A 23,231-nucleotide genomic window follows, 5' to 3' on the forward strand; every position below is an offset into this window, starting at 1 on the left:
ATGAATTCCTCTGTTGAGACAGACCAAGAATGAGGGGGGGGTTCAGGTCAAGCACAACAGGGAATTCGAGTGACCAAAATAAATAAATAAACGGGGCGGAGGTTGGCTCGCCACTGGAAAGACGTTTCGGGAATATGCATCGCCGTGGTTGCTGTGTGCTCAGTCGTGTCAAAGGTCGCGGGGACAGAATGTAGAGAGAGTAGCGGCGAGCAGATCAGAAGAGGAGAGGGGGGGGGGGGGGCAGTGGCCTCACAGGCACAGTGAGGGGGGGTTACGGAGAAGTGGTTTTGGGAGAGGAGGAAGAGGCGCAGCTCAGCAGATTAAGTGAGGGTGATGTAGGCTGAGGCCTTCTCCTTCAGTTGTCTTAGACACAGATGACAGCTCCAGCTCCCTGTATAACACACACACACACACACAGATTGGGAGTTCAATCACTGCTATTGTAAAGCCTTGTGGATTAATCCCTCATTTCACACAGAGCGTTAAGTAACACTGTAAATTAAAGCTCCGTGTTTAAACACCACACGCTGTGCCTGTGGTTTGTGGGTGCAGAGGATCTGACAACTAGTTTGGTTTGGATTCCTGCTCAGGATTTGTGACATTAATTAAACATAAAGTCGAGACAGATGCTGAAATGCTCTCCTCAACCTTAACGCTTCAAAGTGAGCCCAGCCTAAAGGTGGTACACAAATAAAAGTTTATCATCAACGCGTGTGCGGAGACCCGAAATAAACTGACTGCTGCTGAATTTTAAAAAATGTTTTCCTGTAAATCGAAAGCATCGCATGTGTGGGCAGAGCTTGACACTGTTAGTGCGTGTTGAACACAAGTGGCACCGCTACTGTATGTTCAGCCAAGTGACACTTTTGCCATGGAAACAGATTATCTTTCCACTACTCATTTCCATGACAACGCCATCAAACATTTTGAGGCAGCCATCTTATGTGGCAAATGACAGTTTGATTTAAACAGAAGTACCTTCTCCATTTCTGTAATCGCAGCCACTGCCGTATTCAGATTAAAACATTCATTCAAAAAAAAGAAAAAAAGAAAAGCGAGAGTCCTGAGGGTCATATTCTCTAAAACTGCCTTAAAAATCAGCACGACTGCTCTGACTACAGGTTTTACTCTCCTCATCCTACCTACAGCACAGATAGTTCCACGTCTCTGTAATGATAAAAACGTTCTCGTGGTTGCGAAGGTTGTGAAGTCTGATTAAAAATGAGGATGCGGTACATTGTGTAGCTTTGCGGTGTGCATGCGTACCCTCTGGCGGCTCAGACATCGGAGGGCTCAGACAGTACATGTGATAGCCTCTGTCACAATCGTCACAGAACAACAGCTGGTCCTGCAAAAGAAGAGAATTAGTGTCGTTAATCACACGTGCGCACGGTCTTGAAAAGCCGAGGACTGCGGCGGCAAAACATAATGTGTGCAGTGCTTTAACAATGATTTTGTATTTATATAATCAAGCGACTGGGGTGTGATGAATATGTCCCTGGTTGTTTTTTTAATTTCATATTCATAACTTCAACCTTTATTGTGGCAGGCGGTAAAAACAGGATCAACAACTCTCTTTCTTTGTTGTATTTACACTAGATGCTTTAACCAGCACTTTGAGTCCTGCATTACAGTCTGTGTAAATATCAGCACCTTCAAAAAAAATCTGCACTTCTGGAAGGGTTTTCAGTAAAATTTGTTTGATCCCGGTAAATTAAGTGGGCAGCAGTATAACACCATCCTTCAGCCATGCACCGTCTTCATGCACTCAAGTATTTGAGCCAGACATCGGCCTCGGATGACTATAAAAATAAATATCAGCAGTATTCACTTATACCTCCTCTGCCTAAGTTTGTCTGGCATTGTGTATGAACTGTACGCAAGTGCATGTGTGTGTGTGTATGTGTGTGTGCAGCCACATGTGCTTAGATTTAACGTGTAGTAGAAAGTAAGAGCCTACGTCGTTCTCAGAGGTGCCACACAGGCTGCAGGACTTGCACTCGATGCACTGCCAGCGATAAGTCCTCACCGCAGCTGTCATGTTCACTGTGAACTGCAGACAGGACGGGTGGCCTGGGTGCACACACACAAACACACGGACACACACACACACACACACACACACACACACACACACACACACACACCCGCGCGCACAGGCACACAGGCACACAGACACGCGTTCACTATTTCTGTCTGTATTTTGAGGACAGTCATCCAGCTGTTTCTTCCAACTGTAAATTCATTTGCTTCATTCAGGTGATCTGTTTGAGGAGAACTTAGCAGGTATTTTGCAAGCGACTGAATGCTTGCTTGGTTGTCGTTCCCCCCTGCATATTTATGAAGAATGTAAAATACGGTCTTCATAATAACCACAATTATTGGCATGTGAACTGATCCATATAGTTGCTTTAACTTGGTCTTAGACATAGACTGTATATAAAAGATGGGCAGAGCTTTTGGGTCTGAAAAATGAAGCTAGAAGTGCCTTAAACCTGCATTCTTTCGAAATGTCAGCAAGAAGGTCAACTCCATAGAAGTCTATGAGAAAATGAGCCTACTTCTCAGTTGATTTTGACCACATGATCTTCTCAGCCACTAATTTCAAGTCGTCATCAGTACTGTTTAGAGTAAACTAGTTGATAAACCCTCAGGTTTTCAGTTAGACTATTTACTTGTTCCAAGTGTGGTTGTCCTAAAACACATATATAAATGCAGTTTTTCAGCAAGTAGAATTTAGTTTAAGCCTGGTGCTTTATGGATGCACCTTGCTAACCAAGATTGCCAGCTAGCCTTAGTAGATCAGCTCTTTGTGTTGGTAAGATTATCAGGATATTCCCAGTGGCTACATTCAGCATTTATATAGAACACGCTGCCCTAGTTAAATAAAATGACAGGAAAGTAATAACAGTCGTCATAAACAGAAGTCCACATTTCAGTCATTTGGAAAACAAACTATCTCTTCTTTTCTGCAGTTATTTGAATTTTTCCTGATATTTACTGTTACATGATTATGACAATAGAAATGTTATGTCATCCGCACTTTCTGACCATCCAGTTATGAAGGACCATACCAGTGTCTTGCATGCACTAGCCCATTCACTACAAATCACATAAACCCTTTTTTTTCTCTCTTCTTTATTTTTCAAACATAAATGTGAGAAGAAAAAAAATATGTAGTACATGCAGTCAAATTATAAGTACACATTCTGCACCATCTGCTTTTATACAGATAACCGGAATGTACAAACACATCTCACACCAAAACAAAATGAACCTTATAATAAAAAAACAAAAATACAAGCACATTAAAACAAATATGTTCTCTACTCTCTCCACTAAAATAAATGCTCCTTGCTATTCACAGTCAAAATACATGCTGGGGGGGCGGGGGGGTCGTTCTCTCATAAAATCAGATTCTTCGTATCAAAGGAAAGAAGAAACAGACAATCATTATAAAATCACACTTGGATGATGTACAAAAAGCTAGTGTTGAAGGCAGAACATAATATTCTAAACACTTTTGTGTTTTCTTGCCAGACAAGAAGGTCACATTGAGATGACATTTTATTGGTTCCATTCATATTTCAGTGCCAGCAAAATATCTGCATGAACCGCAGAGCAGAGTGTTGTGATCAGCAGAAATGACCACATTAAATTTGTAGAATAAGAGCTTCAGTTATACACAACATTGTCTCTCATAATGCACATCAACTTATAATTTCCACGCCTTTATACAAAAGTTTCCTCTATTTCTGGTTATGGACGTCAGCAAAAACCTTTTACCAACCATATTTGTTGTTCATTATAACCCATGAAGAATCAGTTTCTTTAAAAAATCCAATCATTATTAGGTTTTGTTGTTTTAATGAATACATTTGAATTGCATGAATGCAGTTAGCCCTGATTTGTAAGTCGGGATAAAAATGTGATTAGGAATGAGAAACTGTCTGAGAACAATTTACATTACAGCCACCATTTCCCAAAACACATCATGTTGCTTAAGTTGTTTGCTTTCAATGTATTTTCTGATTTCCAGAGAGCCACCCTTTTCCATCAATTTTCATACAGTGTTCAACTTCCAGTGACTTATAATCATGAGATATTACATCAAAGAGAAAAGCAATAATCTGCTATTATTTAACCACAGTTAGTTTTGGCTAGTGATGCTGTTGTTTTCCCATTGCATCATTGTTTACCATCATTAGAAGAGGTAATGTGCTCTTTTCACAGCTAAACTTGTGGTCAGAAGCATGAATGTGATGGTCATTTTGGGCTTTTAATGGTTTCTTTGAAGTGTTTGTTTTCTAGGGTGGAATGACTGCACAGCATACATCTTTGATGACTTTAAAAAAAAGTTGGTGCACAAGTTTGAATTTATTTTGGATTTTCTCTAATCCACATGGGGTCAAAATTATACAGACACTCAATTAAATCTTTTAATAACTGCTGCTAAAGGTTCTACGCTCTTTTAACTTGACAAGGCCCATTAACTTATTAACTCATTAGTCATCATGATTGTCTACAACTGGTAGAATTTGTCTGGCAGCACTCACTGTGAATACTCAGATACTTAATACCCAGAACAAAGGGAAAATCCAAGGAACTCATTGAAGAGTTAAGAAGGAAAACTGTTGTTTTACATAGGTTGGAAAGGTGTCTTGGAGCTATTTCTAAACAACTGAAGGCTCCAGGATCATCAGTTCAAACAATTGTATGCAAGTACAAGTTATTTCGATGTGTCATCGCTTTGCTAAATTCTGGAAGAAAACTCAAACTGTCACCATCAGATGAGAGGAAATTGATTACGATGTTCAGGAACAACATATGAACCCCCAAGGCTCAACCCTAACACATGAACTAGAAACTGCTGGAACACCAGTGTCATGGTCCACAGTGAAACAAGTTTTACATCACCATGGACTCAAAATGGACCAAGCAAGATGCCCCTGCTACAAAACCTAAGAACACTATACCAATTGTTAGCATGATAGTGGTACCATCATGCTCTGGGGCTGTTAGTACCTACTCAAATCGACTCACCACAGATCACCACGACTCGACTCGGATCAGCTGTTTTTCTATTATAATCCAATACTACCTAACGTGCATGGTTGTCGTCATAGCAACGTGTCACAGCGTCCTGCTTTGACACCCTTTGTTGTAGCAACACAAATGCTACAACAAAGGGTGGACGTCAAGGCGACGATATACCTGCTGCTCAGTCTGTGGCTTTTCATCAGACTCGGGGATCACGGCGTTGTTTTTTGTAGCCATTTCCCTCATTGCCAGGTTTTTAAAAACGGCGTTTTTCATTTTCGTGAACGAGTCATCGAGTGACGCTCCTGACCAGTCAATCAGTGGCATGCAGACTGACAACGTTAGATTTTAGCACCTGCTCAGATCGCTTGGAACAGCAGTCGAGTAGGTGCTAAAAAAGTACCCGGTCCTATGGGATAATGGAAAACCCTGAAAACCTGGGCAATCCGTGTCAAGTCGATCAGTAGATACTGATGGAAAAGGGGCTTTAAATTGATTAGTGTGGGTATATTTATATATTTGAGCCTCTATCTATACTGTTACAAGTTGTGCACCCAGCTCTTGTTTTTTAAAATTATTAAAAATGTGTGCTGTATAATCATTCTCTGGAAAAAGGACAGTTCAAAGAAATCATGACATTCATGCTCATGATGAACATATGAAAACTTCTGACCACAACTATACCTCTTTGAGTTTTGCAAGTAGCTCTTTAAAAGAAAAGCCACCAGCTCACTGACAATCATGGTGTGATGATACCTGGCTGTACTAATGTTGTGTTCTCTGGTATTGTGACCACTTTAGTGTCTGGGCAACTACTACATTAAGGTTTCAGTGTGGTTACTTTCCCTTAGCTATATCCAAGTCTGTGCAAACTGATTTTTAGGTAGTGTAATTAAAGATAATCACTTGCAGTTTGAAACACTGAATCAAATGGCTAGTAAGGACTCTAGTTTTACTGTACATCATTTGTATTACATGGGCTAAAACAAAAAACACTGGTATGGTCCATTTTAAGCACTAATGAAAAGAATCAAAACTTTATTTTACTTAAAATGGGCCTATTGTGCTTTTTTGTTACTTTCTGTCATATACAGTTCCAATGCATTTTGCTCAGGGTCATCCCTTATATGGTCATTTGAAGCACAGAAGCCACCACCCACCCACCCCATGATTAAAAAGTCTCTTAATGAGCTGCAGCCAATCAGAGGAAAGTTCCCTTAAAGAGTTGGTGGCCTTAAAAGGGAGGGGAGTTGAAGTGGAGTATATCAAACCATGAATGAACTTGGTCAGTAACGAGGTTCAGTATATGACAAGTAATGATTATTTTGAACTGCCAATCGTGCAAAGCTACAAAGTTCAAGAATAAAAATCTGGAAATTAGCAAAATAGGGCCACATTAAGTAGTAAACATGAAATCTTAAGCCAAGAAATTGAATGTTTTAAAACTGTGCCTTAACAGCCATTCTGCCAACTATCCCCTTCAGCGGTGCCCTACCTGAGCGTCCACAGTCCGCACAGGAAATAAGGTCTTCAGGACAGCCGGTCTTCTTTGAGCCTCCGAGGCAAAAGTCACAGTAGCCGTTGGCAATGACTGAGCCATCCGCTGCTTTCTTGGCTGAGAGAAGAAAAAGAAAAAGGGGGTAAGAAAAACTTTCTCCCAACTGGACTCCTGGGGAAAAGAGGATGAAGAGCAAGAGTGTAAATTCATAAGTCAGTGTTATGAAATGTTGCCTCGGGGTGAAGAGGCTGTATCAGTCTCTCGACAGTGAGACAGATTGAAGAGGGAAAACCTATAAAAGTCATATCAGATGAACAAAGCAGCCATCACTGAGGTGTGCTGGGAAGCATGGCCAATGGAGTATTACAGAATACGAGTGATTAGAGATAAAATGATGAGATAACAAAGAAAAAGAAAGGAGACATGTAACTAAGTCCTGGTCACCACTCATTATTATATATTTACTTTGGTAAAATAAGCACCAACGCAGGCCTGCTCTGGAGCCTGGGACTCTCCAAACACTGGCTCACCCAGGGAGGGTGGGAGCGAACAGAAGGAAACGTCCGCTGGGAGCCCCTGGGGTCTAGCAAATATTGTCAGGAGTGGAGGAGGAGGGAGAGCAGAGGGAGACAGAAAGAGAGAGACCGTGTGTTCCCGTGCATGTGTGCGTGTGCTTTTGGATGCGTGCGCGTGTCCATGCGTGTGTTGGGGGGTGCCGGGACAGACCTGCCATCATGCTGAGCACGGAGAGGCAAGTGCTCCATGTGAAGCCGTTTCATAATAATTATTAACAAAAGAGAAATTCCCCCTGCCTGCCTGAGTGCTGTGTATATACTGTAAGTATCACTGTATGTGTGTGTGTGTGATCCACACATACCCCTTATCTCTCTGTCTGACTGTTGGTCTTCCTGCCTGTCTGTCTGTCTCCTGCCTGTCTCACTACTGTTGATTGCATAATCACTTTAATGGAAGCAATCACATAACCACTGCAGACTATTTGTATGTGTGCTTTCGTCTCAAAGATGTAATGCAGCGGACGGGTCCTTCACAATGAGTCACCAGGCTGGAGCACTGGTGAAGATACAATAGAGTGGATTATACAGGTACACACTCACACACATACAAGCTCAAGTGGAAAACCATTCATCCCGCAGGAAAAAAAACAAAAAGAAGCACTATAAGCAATACTGTGGTTGTGCTCTTATGAGAGATCATTAATCCATCCATTTATAAGGGTGGAGCCTTGCTAGGCCGGAAAGGGGAGGAGAGAGTGAATTTGATGGAATTTGATGTTGGAAAGGGGAAGGTGGAGTGAGAGGAAGAGATTGGGTTTCTACTCGAAAGGGAACGTCTTTAATCCCCAGTGAGAGATAAAAAAGAAAAAAAAACTCCTGATCAAGATGAGAGACTGGCAAACATAAAGGCAGACACATGGGAGAGGAAAGAAATGATGCGCTGTACCTGCTACAGCAAAACCATAAGCAGTAGGCTCTATATCGTGAGAACAGTCTAGTACTGTGCACCGTAACTCTGAGCCTGGTTATGCACTTTCATACTCTGTATTGTAGAATCATGAATAATACCATCTATATTGGGTTATCGACTATCAACAGAGATAGCAGTGACAGTAGATTTACTGTATGTATAAAACAGTGGCTATGCAGTCCCCTAGCATTTCAATATAAATGGCTGCAACCTCATATTTCTCAATAATCTCTTCTGCCAGTGGTGATATAATGAGATCTGCTGGTGTCAGCTTTTTCAAATGATGATAGTTTAATTGAAGAAAAAAAATTACCTGCACATCATCAGGCTGGTGTGCTGGCAAAGGTTAGACAGATATGTCCTGCCCTATTTTTCCCCCCTTAATTAAAAATCATCAGCCAGCCAGTGTGGTCTTTTGTGGATCCAATTAATGAAATGAAAACACAATGAAATGAAATGAAACACAAAAAATCATAATCACCAATATATTCTTCTGTTTTTTCTTACTATAGTATTGACCAAGCTGCAGTTAAATAGTGGTAAAATTACATTTTATCCAAAATTAAATAAATGTAAAAAAATACAGTTCTTACATTTTTAAGTACATTACAGCAAATCTAGGGATGGGGGCAGTTATCTTAGATTAATATTACAATCAGACCTCTATCATGTCTGTGTGCTAGCATGTTAGCATAATGTTTTAGTGCTTTTGTAGCTATTAATAATTCATCAATCATCATAAAATTCCCACCATGTCATTATACTTGCTGCTTACTGTAAACTGCTGTCTGTCTGTTACAATCTGAACTGAAATCTGAAAATCTGAACACAGCCCAGGCATACGAAAATCCCTTTTAGCTTTGCATGCCGGCATGCTAATATTTGCCACTTAGCAAAATAAAGTACAGCTGAGGCTAGCACTATCCTTGATGGCTGCTGATGACCAAAGGTATTTCATTCAGAAAAATTATCAGGGACAGACATCCCATTCAAAGAATCCTAAATTCATATATTGGAGATAAAGTATCTGAATTTCAGGAGCGGGACCACACCTCCAGTTCTACAAGCTGTTCGTTCTCGTTTACGTGCCCCACCCTCCCTCTCGTTTTCAATTCTTTAACGTCTTCACTTCTATTTAGTACATGGCGAACTGCCAGGCCCGAGAGCCACCGCCAGTCCCCTTCATGGCCTTCTCCAAACTGCAAATCAATTCATGTCTAAGCCTCACCTTATCTACTAAAATGCTGTCAAACCTAAAATGAGGACATGGGCCCAGCGAGTAAATATACATTTATTACATATAACATACATATAATGAAAATCACAGCAAGAGCAAAGATGGTGGTAAAATTTACCTTGCTTGGGAAAAAAAGGTTTAGAAAACCTTTTATCGAGCAAACACGGCAAACTTTTTAGTGGATCAGAACTGACTGGAGATTCTTAAAATGTAATTTTTATGTCCAAAACAAATAGACAGTACTTCACAATAATTGTCCAAATAGCTCCCAGAGGTATTCAGAATAGCGGCAGAGTGGTGAGGCTTGCTTCAGCTCATCTAAATGTTTGTACAAGTGTTTTCAACGCACAGATGTAGAGTGATAAGTCATTGTCCTGCTATGTTTCAAATCCATCCATCCATTCATTTTCTTCCACTTATCCAATTCGAGGTGGCTGGAGTCTGTCCCAGCTGCCACAGAATGAGAGGCAGGGTACACCCTGGACAGGTTGCCAGTCTGTCGTAGGACTAACACAGAGAGAGAGAGACAACCATTCCCACTCACGTTCACATCAATGGGTAATTGTAAATGAATAAATAACTCCACTACCTGCAAGTCTTTGCCCAGAGAGAACCCACACAAACACGGGGTGACATACAAACTCCACACAGAAAGGCTACGACCAGATGGTGGACCTTCTTGATTCCCGTGAGACAACAGTGCTAGCCACCCCGTCACGGTGGTGCCCTGTTACGAATTCACTGTAAATAAAAATGTCAAGCTTATGGTAAGACTGGAGGAAAAGTCAGAGGGTGTTACCACCATACTTAAAGAGACCTTCCAGTCTGAACCAAAGCACTGGACCAATTAACTCAAGCTCCCACACACTGGCGTGGATCCTGGGCCACATGTGCAAACCGTGTGACAATTTGTTGCTCCATAAAAATGAAGCACAGGACACAGTCGATCAAGAGCGCAATGATCCTGGATGAGGATGCCGCAGCTATTTAAGTGTATTTACTTCTAAAGAAACCAGTGCAGCCAGATGTTTACTGCAGGAGGATGTATAAAGCTGTAGAGACATATGCGGCTTGCAGGCCTGGAGCCAATGCAAACATGTTTTTGTCTTCTTGTTCTGGTCAAATAAATTGCTTTTATCTTCACCGCTTTTATTTGGGCTCACTGCTGCTGACTGGACCGCACAATTCCTGGCGGGATAAACTAGACAGACACACATGTGGATACACACACGAATGAAACACATTCAAACTGTATTTCATCTGTGTCTCTGTAGTTGGGTGTGCACGTGCAGATCTTTGTTTGCCTTTGTATTTCTGCATGTGTGTGTGTGTGTGTGTGTGTGCTAGGAGGCCCCTGAGAGTGAATCAGCAGGTCCTGATGCATGTGAGTGAGTCGGGGCTGCCCGCTGGCCTGCCTGCGTGGAGGAAAAAAACTCCATCAATGATTAAACGCCTGTGGCCATGTTTCAGAAGCTGCCTGCAACCACAGACACGCCATTGCCGGCAAATAGTGGGAGGGAAGGAGGGAGAGAATGGCGATAGAGAGAGCGAGGCAATAAAGGGGGGTGAGCTAATGAGCAAAAATAAAAGAGATATATACCAAAGAATGAAAAGACTGGCAATCATCAGGTACCTTTCCTTCTCCTTCTCTTCCTCCTCCAGAACCCCTCAGTGCAGTTGGCTCTTCCCCACCCGTCCCCTTTTTTTCTCTTCACCTCCATCTCCAAAATTTTAACCTGCCTCAACCACCCTTTCCTCTCCTTTCTTTCTTACCTCCATATCTCATTCCTATACCTGACTGTCCTTTCCCTCGCTCCCTCCCTCCCACCCTCCCCTCCTCTTCCAATTACCAGGAGGAGTATGAGCAGAACCGCACACTTCACAGCTTTCAAGTGTTGGAGAGAGATCCTCCTGGGAATTATCCAGCAAGAGATGAATCCTCAAATGCTCCTCACCCCCACCTCCTCTCCCCCTGCTACAATACCTACCCTTCCCCATTCTTCCCCATCCCTGTGCTTATAATTTCTCTCTCCCACCCCGTCTCGTTTTCTCTCTCCTTTCCTCCTTCACGCTGCTCCTCGGTAACCTTGTGTTTTTTCGCCCTCCGAGCAACCTCACGCCGTTGTGTCTGCACAGCTGAGGTGTGTCACATTACTTTTTGCACACTAACTGTATTCGCTCAAAGTTATTTTTGTCTTGTTTGCTTTTTTTAAATTATCGTTATTACTACTATTATTAATGGTTTTATGAAACTGGGGATTTCTCACAAAGAAAGAGGAGAAGGTGTTATTTTTAAGTTGCTTTTTCATGTTTTGCTTCCTCACCAGAGCGTGCATTTTTCCTATAGATAAATACCAAAAAAAGCAGCATCATTTTAGATGCACATCACTGCCCCTTGAAAAAACAAGCTAAAAATGTTATCTAGTCATAAAAAATCTTGTTTTCACCTTTGTGGTTATGTATTACTCAGATAATCTGAGCCTTTTGATTTGACTACTTAAAGAAGAAAGAGAAAATCCAAACATTTGGACTTTCATAGAGCAATAAATGTTAGTAACAAAGAGAATACATTTCAATAAATCATTTTGTTGCTGCTGTTTATTGCAGTCACATGCAATGGAAATAGTATAAAGAAATCTCTGCTCTTTAACTCCTTATTTAAAGATCATATGGATGGTGGAAGGAAATAAAAAATACAGAGGCGCCATGAAGAAGTCATGACTTCTGTGTCTGTGAGCGCTGCTCAAATTAACCCTGAATTCTTCTCCCCAGCATTGCTCTTTTTTCTCTTACTTACACCTCCAGCGTCTCTTCCTCCTCCTTCACCCCTTTTCTCCATTTCCCTCCAACGCTAACATGAAACCAGCGCTTCAGCCTGACTGACTGGTTGATAATCTCCTCCTTTGGCTGACCACAGTGGAAGCCTCATTAATTTAGCGCTTTCATCCGAAAGGGAATTACCCTGGCCTCCCCACACACGAGATAACAGGCCTACCTGTTGACTTTTCGCACTCTCTCTTTTCCACCTCACTTTTTCCTTTAAATTTTCTCATAATTTCACTCCTTTTTCCTTCCTCTGTTTTTTTTATTCAGCACATTCAAGCATGGTATTGGCATGACATCTGCTCGAACTGACTGAATTTACTATGATGTTTCATCTTCTTCTGTCCTACCGCCGTTATGTGCAGATACACAAAAAGGTAAGCTCGGCCATTGAGAAAGAAACGCGCGTTTCCATGGATACCACTGTCACAAAAATACAAAACTTGATTGATCAAGGTTGAGGTTTAGACAGGAATTAACAAGTGATGTCTGAATGCTCTCGTCCCAGCGTCTGTCTGGTCTTTACGATCACCGAAGGCAGCAAACGCCCCTGTAGGGCAGGTGCAGATGGGAAGAAGACATGAGGATCAGGTACAAAGGTGAGGGAAGAGAGGAGCAGGGGAGGATTTCGGGAACAGATGAGGCAAAAAGAAAGAGAAAAGAGGATGAGGAGGGTGAGGAGGAGGAAGCACAAAGGAGAGAGGAGGTATGGAGGTAAAATAGAAAAAAGAAGAAGTGGCTCCTGTTGTATCGGAGCAGCGGCGTGTGAAAACACACACTCTGCACTCCTGTCGCCTCGCTGCTTAATGAGGAGAGCTTCTCGGGAGAAGCGCATGCACGCACATACACAACGCCAGCGTCTGCGCACACGGGCAAAGACACCCGCGACCGCACGCATACAGTAGAGCGCACGCGCGCACACACCGAGATTTACAACCAAGCCTTTTTAATAATAACTTTTGCCGTCCAGTTTCAGTCCCATCCCCCTCTTGCTCTCTTTAATGTGATGAATGAGAGTCCCTGTAACCCCTTGCAGCCACACACACAGACGCGCACACACATGCAATTACAGTCTGAGATATCGTACAGTTTTACCATGAAACAAAGGGAAAAGAAACAAGCAACATATAGAGCACAAATCACGTCAGACTACATTCACACAGATGCAAAATCCCAAATGCTCAAGAAGACATTTTCAGAGGTTTTTTTATGCAGACAACGAGGCAGAGATGCAGTCAGATGGAAACCGTCAGTCACAGATGAAAAGTCACTAGCTTCCTTCCTCTCTCGCTCTCTCTCGCTCTCTCTCCATCTTCCTCCTTTCCCTCCTTCTTCCATCCTCTCCCCCTGTCTTCCTCCTTGCACTTTCATGCGTTCTCATTATTGCTGCTGCTCCCTCTGCCTCTGATTCGATCTCTTCACTCTGCTTCATTGTGCTTCTTCTTCTTCTGTTTTTTTTTGTTTCCCTCTTCCTTATTTGGCCTCTCTATTTTTCCCCCCTCTGCTTTACTCTCAAAGAGGAAATTGGAACTCTTTCCTGCAATCCATCTGTTGTCACACTGGTGCCTGCACCGGTGCCATCATGCTCTGTTCTTATTCTGTTTTTTCCCCCAGTTTTTTTTTTTTTTTTTTTTTTTTTTTGCACCCCACCCCTATACACATACAACCACACATACACAAGCACCACTTTTACTCATGTCCAGTCAGCAGGTTGCGTAACTCCCAATGCATTGTGGGACTGGATGCATGCATTTCTGTGTGTGTGCAATGTGAGCTTGTGCTCTCAAAGATGACATTGCAAAGTAAAGAGGACAGAGGCAGTTTTGGTGCATAATAAAACTTGATCTATGGCTGCGTTGTAATCACACTGACCCACAGGAACAAAGATACACACACACACACACACACACACACACACACACACACACACACACACACACACACACACACAACCACACACAGGCACACGCACACACAAGCGTACAATCCGTCAGGCTCTGCAGTATTCTGATATGTGCACATTTAGCAAACAGACACACACAGACGCACACTACCACCCCATAAATCATGCATGTAAAGAAATCACACACAAACGTGCACACGCAGGAAATGCCGATGCGTGCAAAACTTTGTGCACACACATGCACGCTCTTACAAAGAACCGCTCCGTGGCTTGTGTCCCTGTCCGCAAAGAGTTAAAATGCAAATTATTAATCCTATTTTGTTCCAGGGACAGAGCCAGCTGGGAATGTGACTGTGAAATCCTGTTTGAATTGGGCCCTACTTCACATGGTCCACTATGTTAGGAGTGTCAGCCCTGCGCTCTCACATGGAAATGTCAAAAATGACCAACCGGGGGTAAAAAAAAAAAAAAAGAAAAAAAGAAAAAAGAAAAGAAAGAATAGATATGCATACAAGAGCAAAAATTTGTCAAAAAAAAGCAGAGCACAGATTGCATTTTGTTGTGCCACTGCAACACTGAAATCAAGAGTGTGAGTTTCTGTAAGTGGTGGCATTATCTTTGCGTTTAATGCTGCTTGTGCTAACTACTAATTGGAATTTTATTCTGGACAAACAAGAGCTGCAAGTGGCTTCATTACTGTGCGTGGGGGCTTGGCAGCTTCCCAGGAGTAACAACGCAGTAGTTTAGACCAAGTGCAAAAAGTTTGCATCCCTCAAACCTTTTACTTCTCGCTCTTTCTAATGTTTGCATTATTCCGTCAATAATTTACAAGCGTGACGTGGCGCTCAAGTTTTACGGCTGCGGTAAATCCATTCACCGACAGAAAACTAGACAGCAGGAGATGGCTGGAGGGTGAGCGTGGATTTGGCACGGTGGTAGGGGAGGGGTTGTGGTGTGGTAGTGTGGGAGGCTTATCCAAACATGGCCAAGACAACTGAGGGACCACAGAACAACCATCCAGCAAGCCACAACACCACATCTTAAGACAGAATACCAAATGAAGCAGACTCCAATATTACCCTGCCTTCACCACTCCAACTGTCTGGGGGGATCTATATGATGAATCATGAAGAGGGTTTTTTTTTTCTTCGTCTTCTTTTTCTCTCAGTCTGTTTAACTCTCTGCTTCTCGCTCTGCTTCTCTCTTTGTCTGTTGTCTCTCTCCCATTCTTTATGTTATTTTTAATGAACTCTGCACCCCCTCCTGCTCCTTCTCCCTCCACTTCAACTTCTTCCACCCTGCCTTCTTTCATTCTCTCTCCCCCTCTCCCTCCTTCCATCCTTTTTCTTCTTCTCTCCATAGCTCTCCTTCCCTCCTCCTCTACCATCTATCTCTCACTCTCTTTCTCTCTCTCTCTCTCTTTTCAATGTACATAACAGTGTACTCTTTAGGAGGGAGCCCTGGCGGTATCCATGGCAACCGGATTGCTAGGCAACAGCCGTTTCTCCCTTCCTTTTTCCTGCGCCGTGCAGCAGCGGCAACAATCAACCAATCAAAAGCTGAGAAGGAACGTTCGAGTACATGAAAAGTTCAGAACACATCCAGAAAGCAATGAATGCTGTTTCCACATGTGCCATCGGAAAATACTCACAATGTACTGATGGATGCACCAGCGACACAAAAATATACACCAACCTTTCCAGTTTAATGAAGTTGTCTGCATTGCGGTGAATATTCAGCTACTTTTTAAGATGTTTTTTTATAATTTGTCTTATAATCGAATCATTTTTTCATTTTTATGTCTTGCTGTTTCAACCAAGTCAGGTCAGTTTAATGTAGCAAGTTTAACGTATACATTTCCTACATATTAAAGCACAATGAAAGGACATGACTTAAGCTAAAAGTTTAATTAGTCTTTGAATTGAAACTTACAATCAGCCATGTGTTTAGGTTAGAGTGGATGTCCGTCTGTAGGTGGTGTTTAAGACCAGCATGATCTCATTCCAAAACATGAGATAATCAGGAAAAACTATACTTTGTTGATGTAATGGAGAATATATTTCCATTTTTACCTGTCACAGGATTCATGTCTTTAATGTAGTAGGATGTAGTTTTTTGGCTGTACCACATGTGTTCTCTAGACTCCCCAGAGAGGACAGGTCAACCAAGGGAACACAGTGTTAAGATCATCTGTTGTATCTGCACAAAAAAAGACATTTTTCTAATCCTAAACAAGTAGTTTCATTGCTTAAACACAACAGAGTGGCTCTGGTTCCTAAACTTGAGAAGTTTTTAATGACTAAATTTAACAAAACAACAAAAGAAGTGTCAAAGTAACGGCAGAAAATGTCTATAAATGCTTCCAGGGGACTCGAGTTGTGGGTCCTGGGGACAGATGAAATTACTTAATAAGCCACCAACCCCTACAGTCTCCAGATGCAGACTTTTTTGCCCCATTCAAGCTAATAAAACTTCACTTCCTGTGAATGCACATAAAGCAATAGATATGCATGCAATACGTTGAACGGGCTGAGATATGAGAGCAAAAAAAATGAAATGAAAAAAAAAAAAACTGGGCTTAACTGTGTCCATGAAAACGAATCACAGGTATGCATTTTACGAGTTTGTCAAAAAATGTCATAAGACTGTTAAAAAAAGAACTATTAAAAAAAATCTTGGAAAAACATGGAAGATGTCTTTTTTTACAGAATTTTTTTTAAAAATGTCTTTAAACTGTAAAATTCTATGTGTGGTTAAAAAAGGGGGAAAAATATCCGTAAAAAAGTAATACGAAAAATACATTCATTTTAAAACTGTGTTCTTAAGCTGGAGGGTTTGTTTTTTTTTGACCATGTATGCAATTAAACCTCTGGCCATGGAAAGAAATTTAGGAGACATGCTTCAAAATCTTATAAGATGAAGCTAACAGTAATCAGAAGTCTATTAAACACTAAGGGCATTTAAACATGGACAAAATGAGTGCATGAAACATTAAGCCATTGCTCCACTTTGTCCCTAGGACTTACAGTCAGAGCCATCAGGTTTTGGTAGCAAACAGCATTTAGTGCAAAGACTTCCCATCTTACAAGACTCAGCGAACTGACAAAGACTAGTCCCAGTAGAGACACACATCTGTATCTGCCCAGTGACACTGCTATAAATGTCAGCGCAATAAACACGAGAGCTGCCGGAGTCTTCCAACACCTCAAATCACCTTTTCCGATATTCCGAAGAGAAAGACAGATGGAAGTAGAAAGAGGGGGGCACTGCTGAGCACAGCTGAATGACAACAGACACAAAGTGGGTAGTGGCCATTTCAGGTTCTCAGTGTTTGGTTGATCAAAATTCCTGCTTCGCTTCTGCCTGCAGAGAGCAGGAGGAGAGCGGGGAGGCCATTTTGAAACACAAGAAAAAAAATGTAAGTGGGGAAAAAAACCACAACAACCAACAATGGTGAGTAGGAACAGAGGGATACTGACCTTCAAAGGGCTCAATTACATGTCTCACTCACACACACAGACACAAACACGCACACACAAATTTGGAGTTGGGTGTGATTGGCCATACAGCACTCTCACGCAGCTCAGTGTCACAGAGAGGCGTGCGCACAATCATGGACATGCATTGTGCGTGTGTTAGGTGCATTTTTTTTAATAACACACACACATACACACACACGCAGACACACACATTCTGTGTCCCTGCTGCTCTACACCGTAGGACCGTCTGTCCGTCCAGATAAAGTGGCCTCTGAATCTCAGTTCTGATTTGAGAGAGGAGGCTTTAATGACAACTACACCCCCGTCCCCCTCTCCTCCCTCCCCCACTCCCTCCCACACAACCCCCCCTTCTCTTTTTGTTTTTTCTTTTATTTCACTCACTCATCCATTCCTGTATTCACAGGTGCTGTTTTGCTCCGTTTGGGTTCTTCTCATTTTATCTACCCATCTTATATCCCGACTCTTCTCCCATTATTTTACTCTTCCTCGCTCTCTGTCTCGCTCCCTCTTTTTCCTGCTTTTCTCTATTGATGTCCACAAAACCAATTTTCAGGTGGACAGTGCAGGGCCGACCTCTAAAGTAAACATCCCCCTTACTTCTCCCCCCTCAGCCTCCTCCCTCTCGTCTCCGTCTCCTACCCCCAGCCCTCCAACCATCACACCAATGCCAAAAAAAGACCCCCACCTCTCAATATTCTGCTCTAACCTCCAGCCTCTTCTACTTCTTCTCCTGTTTGGAGAAAGAGAAACATAGTATGTTGTGCGGTCATGAATTTTAATGGCGCGGCTCATTTTTGAGTAAACAGTATATCAGCTAGGATCCAGGAATACGTGGAGGGTTAGTAACGGTGGTTGATTTTAGCGATGGTACACACAAACAAAGAAATTAATTATAAGGAAAGCCAAAGCAGATGGATGAAGCAAACGGAGAGAGAATGGAAAGCGGGAGGGGGGTGCAGAGCAAGATGAGGAAAAGAAAAGTGGTGAAAGATGGACTCGGAGAGCAAGAGGGAAGGAAAAGCTCATCTCCTCGTGGAATAATCTGTCGTTTATCACGCTGATGGAAAAACAGAGAGAGCGAGAGAGAGCAGAGAGGGGCGAGGCTCCAAAAAAACCCCAAACAGACTTTTATAGTTTCTCTAATAAGTTTGTGTGTTTTTCGGCTCACCCTTGTGTGTCGGGGATGCTGCATACATGCTATAGTGTCTAGACAGCCAGAATATAGCATGAATTATGCATGCAGGGTTGCTCTCATTCAAGGGAAGCCGTATTAATATTATTACATATGTGGCAATATACCAAAAGATGGAGGGTGGAGGGTGGTGGAGCCTCTTCCATGGCACTTGGCAGACTGGGTAAATGTAAAATGTTGCACCCACACACACACACACACACACACACACATATATAGACACACACAAACACGCACATCAATGCATTTACACTCACAGAGTCTTGCAAATGCATATGCACTTGTGCATTTGGAGTCTCTCTCTCTCATACACACACACACACACACACAAACACACACTCACACACACACATACAAACACACCAACCAAAAGGCTAAGCTTTCTTTTTCATTTCAGCAGAGAAGATTGCGTTTTCTGAAGCCGCATGTGCGTGTGCATGTGCGTGCATGCATGTGTGTTTGACTGTGTGTGTGTGTGTTCACGTGACCATGTGTGTGATTTCTGACTGCTTGGGAGGGAGTGATGGGGGATATTAAACAATTCAAATGCTGTCTCTCTTGCTCTCCTCCACTGGAGAGACCTAATACTGCAGCCTGGCACACACACACACACACACACACACACACACACACACACACACACACACACACACACACACACACACACACACACACACATTTTACAAACACACTCAAAGATATATATAGAGAGAAATATATATATATATATATATATACATATATATATATATATATATATATATATATATATATATATATATATATATATATATATATATATATATATATATATATATATATATATATATATAAAGGACTGTTGTGTTCTGTCAGACAAACGGCCAGTTTAAAAACACAAAACACACACTGCCAATTAATTGAGGCAGCGTGGTTTCACTGTGGACATTGTTGCAGTGCAGATAATGTGGATGTGTGTGTTTTGTGTGTTTATCTGTGTGCTCTATTCTGAGCAAATTGCTTGTTTTAAGACCAGGAGGAACAAAGAAAGAGGATGATTCGTCTGTGCTCTTCTTTCAAATGTCCACAGCTATTTCTTTTTCCTTTTTTTTGTGAACAACTGTAGCCAATTTACTCATGATTACTGACCAAAACACAATCTCCCGTAGGATAAATGCATGCTATTGTCCTTAAAAGAAGTCTTCAAAAAACAAACAAAGCACACAAACAGAAGACAACACTGAACGCCGAACACGGCAATAGAAAACTGGCCCGGGGGATGAAAACAAATAGCCAAAGAAAAAAAGCCGAGCAATTTTGATGCTGGAGCTGACAGGATCAAGAGTCGAGGCCTGATTCACAACCTGTTCATAGAAACCTAAATATTTGCTTTACTTGTTGTTCATTGGCACTTATTGCTCTCTTATCGTACCCATGATACGTTTAGCAGAGCCTTTGTAGCCTTGTGCTAAGTGCAGGCTTGGGATGCCAAACACCCACAGCAGCGTTCAGCATATACTACAGTACCATTCAGTGAATCACACTGCAGAGGTGATCTCTGGACATTCTCGTGCCATATAATGTCTGTACAAACCTGTGCCCCTCCAGATTTTACAGAAGGCCCCTTTATAGCTTCGGGAAATCTGCCAGTTTTCAATAATTCTCACACTTATGTCTCACAGTTCATTTTATTTAATAGGTAAAAATAACAGAGGGAATAATGTGGCATGAGAGGAAACCGAGGTGAGTTTTAAAGAGAATAAATGTCCACAGAGGTGTGACTTTTTTCATGATGCACAATAATGTGTTAAAGACAGTTGTAAGCAATTACATATATATTGACTGCAGTCTAATAAACTGCTTCATGTAGTGCCTGGGCCTGGGCTCCATTTCCCAAAGGCATCTTTTTTACTAAGACTGTAGTCAGCAGACTTACAATGGGCCTTAAAATGCTTTAGGGAAACAGGGCTCTGTTTTGTATGTGCAGCCTCACTGGAAAACCAACAGGAAACCTACCATTATTTATGTTTGTTACACCTGTGTCATTCCTGGGACAAGTTTAAATGGTTTCTAAGAAAAACGAGTGAAAAATAGGGGCAGTGAACATGATTTCTTTGAAGTTATCAAATGTGATGGGCCTTTTTACATCAAGTGCAAATGTTTCTAAACTACAGTTTACTGCATTTGCCAAACCAAGTATGCAGCTATTCATTTAAAAAATCAGTCTGGCTGAGTGAACAGCGGTTAAAGTATGGCTTAGGCATAAAAATTGAGGCATAAAAAAATCTTTCTTCATTAAAGTCGAATAATCAGCTTGTTTAATTTGTGCCTTGCTGGACTCACTGGTCCCTGCACTGGAAGGAAGCATTTGCATTGCATCTTAACTCACAAGGTGTCTAATTAATCCAATATGAATATAATTCTGAGAATTGTGATCTGGACGCTTCAGCATGAGCTAAAATAAACTGTATAACACCTTACATACTTTACAACTTTGCTTCAGTTTGTAACAGGACTAATAGTCTGGATTTCAAGCACACCACAGCACTGAAACTGTGCTTTTAAAAGTGTTAAAAAACCTCTTAACAATAAAAATTACTGACCTAGAGGATTCTGTCATTTTAGTATTCATTCATGTAATTTTTTAAAACCTTAGCCCTGATTTTAATATCGTATTTCATAGTATTCTTATTTCTCGGCTTCTTCAGAATCAAAAGAATTGTGCTGAAAATGGTTTAAATGTTATTTAACCAACAAAAGTTTTACAGTTAGACTGGGGGTTACATCTTCCTCAATAACCCTGTGCTCATATGGGGTCCCCCAGGGGTCCATTCTTGGCCCAGTCTTTTTTTATACTCTCCCCTTGGGCTCAGCTTTTTAAAAACACGGTGAATCATGTCATTGCTATGCAGATGACTCACGGATTTATATGCTACCGAAACGTAAATTCACGATTCTTCAGAAGACCTTACTGGATTGTTTGAAGGATAGCTTTAAATTTTCTTAACTTAAATGAACAGGAAATAGAAGTCATTGTGTTTTAACCTTTACAATATTGTCCCTATAAGAAATTCTAAAAACCATTTGCAATAATCTAACTTGTGACAAATACATTAACACAGTCATTAAAACTAGATTCTTCCATCTCTGATACTAGCAAAAGTGAAACAATTTCTCTGATTTGGAAACGTTAAAAGAGCGATCCAGCTTCACTATTATAATAATCATTATTCAGGTGTCAATTTGTCAGTGCTTAGCCGACTCCAGTTAGTCCAAAACGCTGCAGCACGGTTATTAACTGCCACACGCAAGCAGGACTACATATCTTCCATATTCAAGCCCCAACTGGTCATGGCAGACAGCTGCTCCTCTCTGAGCTCAGTTCTGCTGGACGTTTCCTCCTGTTAAAAGGGGAGTTTTTCCTTCCCACTGTTGCCAAGTGCTTGCTCATAGGGTGTTCTCTGATTTTTAGGGGTTTTTTGTATTATTGTAGGGTCTTTACCTTAAAATGTAAAACAACTGTTGTTGTGAACTGGCCCTGTGCAAATAAAACTGAATTAACCTGAATTGAATTAAATATTTACATTTCAAGTTCTTTTAACTGTGTTGTGTTTACTCGGGTTTAGTCACTTTATATTTCCTTTCTTAAACTCTGACATTTTAACAGCACTTGGACACACTTGTGCTTTAAGCTTAATTGTAACATCATCATGGAAATGCGCTCACAATGACCATGCTAATGCAGGTGTAATGTTTGTTAAGCGCACCACCTTAAACATTTGTGTTACTATACACACACCATACAAACAGAGAATGGGAATGCATACACCCATTGCAAAACTTTGAATACTAATGTTAAAAAGAATAATTTGGAAGATGCCAGTGCAGCTACCCATATTTTTTCATTTTGTTTTTATTGTTATTAATTCCTTTTTGTTCAGTCAGAACTACAAATATGAATGTTGTGAGATTAGAGAAAAATCACTATATACACTAGAGTTCATATTTTGGAGCTAATGAATGTCACAAAACGCTAGTTAATGGTTTAGATACTTTAGTCAGTCTGAAAAAAAATTTCATCTGTAACCCAGCATAGCTGTCGACATTCTCTTCAAGAAGAGCTGAAGGCATTAGCGAGCGCTATCATCATTACTACCTCATGATATTATGGACCACTGCATTAAGAGATTCTCATTAGGCCCTTGATAGCTGCAGCCATATTGCATCCTGTAAACTAAAATGTACATACACTAGAAGTTGATGTCTAAAGAGTGTGATGGAAATGCCCCTTACTGTAGTGTGACTTGTAAACTAGCACTTCTTTAAAGTTGATCAGCGCCAGTTAAAAGCTCATTAACAACTGATATGCATTCACAGCAAATGCTGAAGTATACGATTAAGTAAGATAGATGATGATTGGGTAGAAGAACCTTTACAGTCTGGGTAATTTCATTTCTCTAACTTTCAGTGCCCTGGTCAGATCTCCCAGTGCCCCTTACATCTAATTCATGCAGTGTGCATGAATTAGACCTTTTTTGACTAAGTACTCATTTTTAGTTGGTGAATTTAATTAG

At 41.4% G+C, this 23,231-nt stretch overlaps 1 protein-coding gene across 1 annotated transcript in view; it reads right to left on the reverse strand.

Annotated features, from left to right (window-relative positions):
- Positions 1–3,338: 3,338 nt before the first annotated feature.
- dpf1 (D4, zinc and double PHD fingers family 1) overlaps positions 3,339–23,231 on the reverse strand; it is a 44,467-nt gene continuing 24,574 nt past the window's right edge. Inside the window, exons 9-10 of the mRNA XM_039622489.1 lie at positions 6,536–6,655; positions 3,339–3,419 (exon numbers count right to left, since the gene is read on the reverse strand). Coding sequence (XP_039478423.1) covers positions 3,358–3,419; positions 6,536–6,655 — 182 coding nt within the window. The 3' untranslated portion in view covers positions 3,339–3,357. The remainder of the gene's footprint in view (positions 3,420–6,535; positions 6,656–23,231) is intronic.

Source organism: Oreochromis aureus, linkage group 14, assembly GCF_013358895.1.
Source record: "Oreochromis aureus strain Israel breed Guangdong linkage group 14, ZZ_aureus, whole genome shotgun sequence".
NCBI classification, from domain to species: Eukaryota; Metazoa; Chordata; class Actinopteri; order Cichliformes; family Cichlidae; genus Oreochromis; species Oreochromis aureus.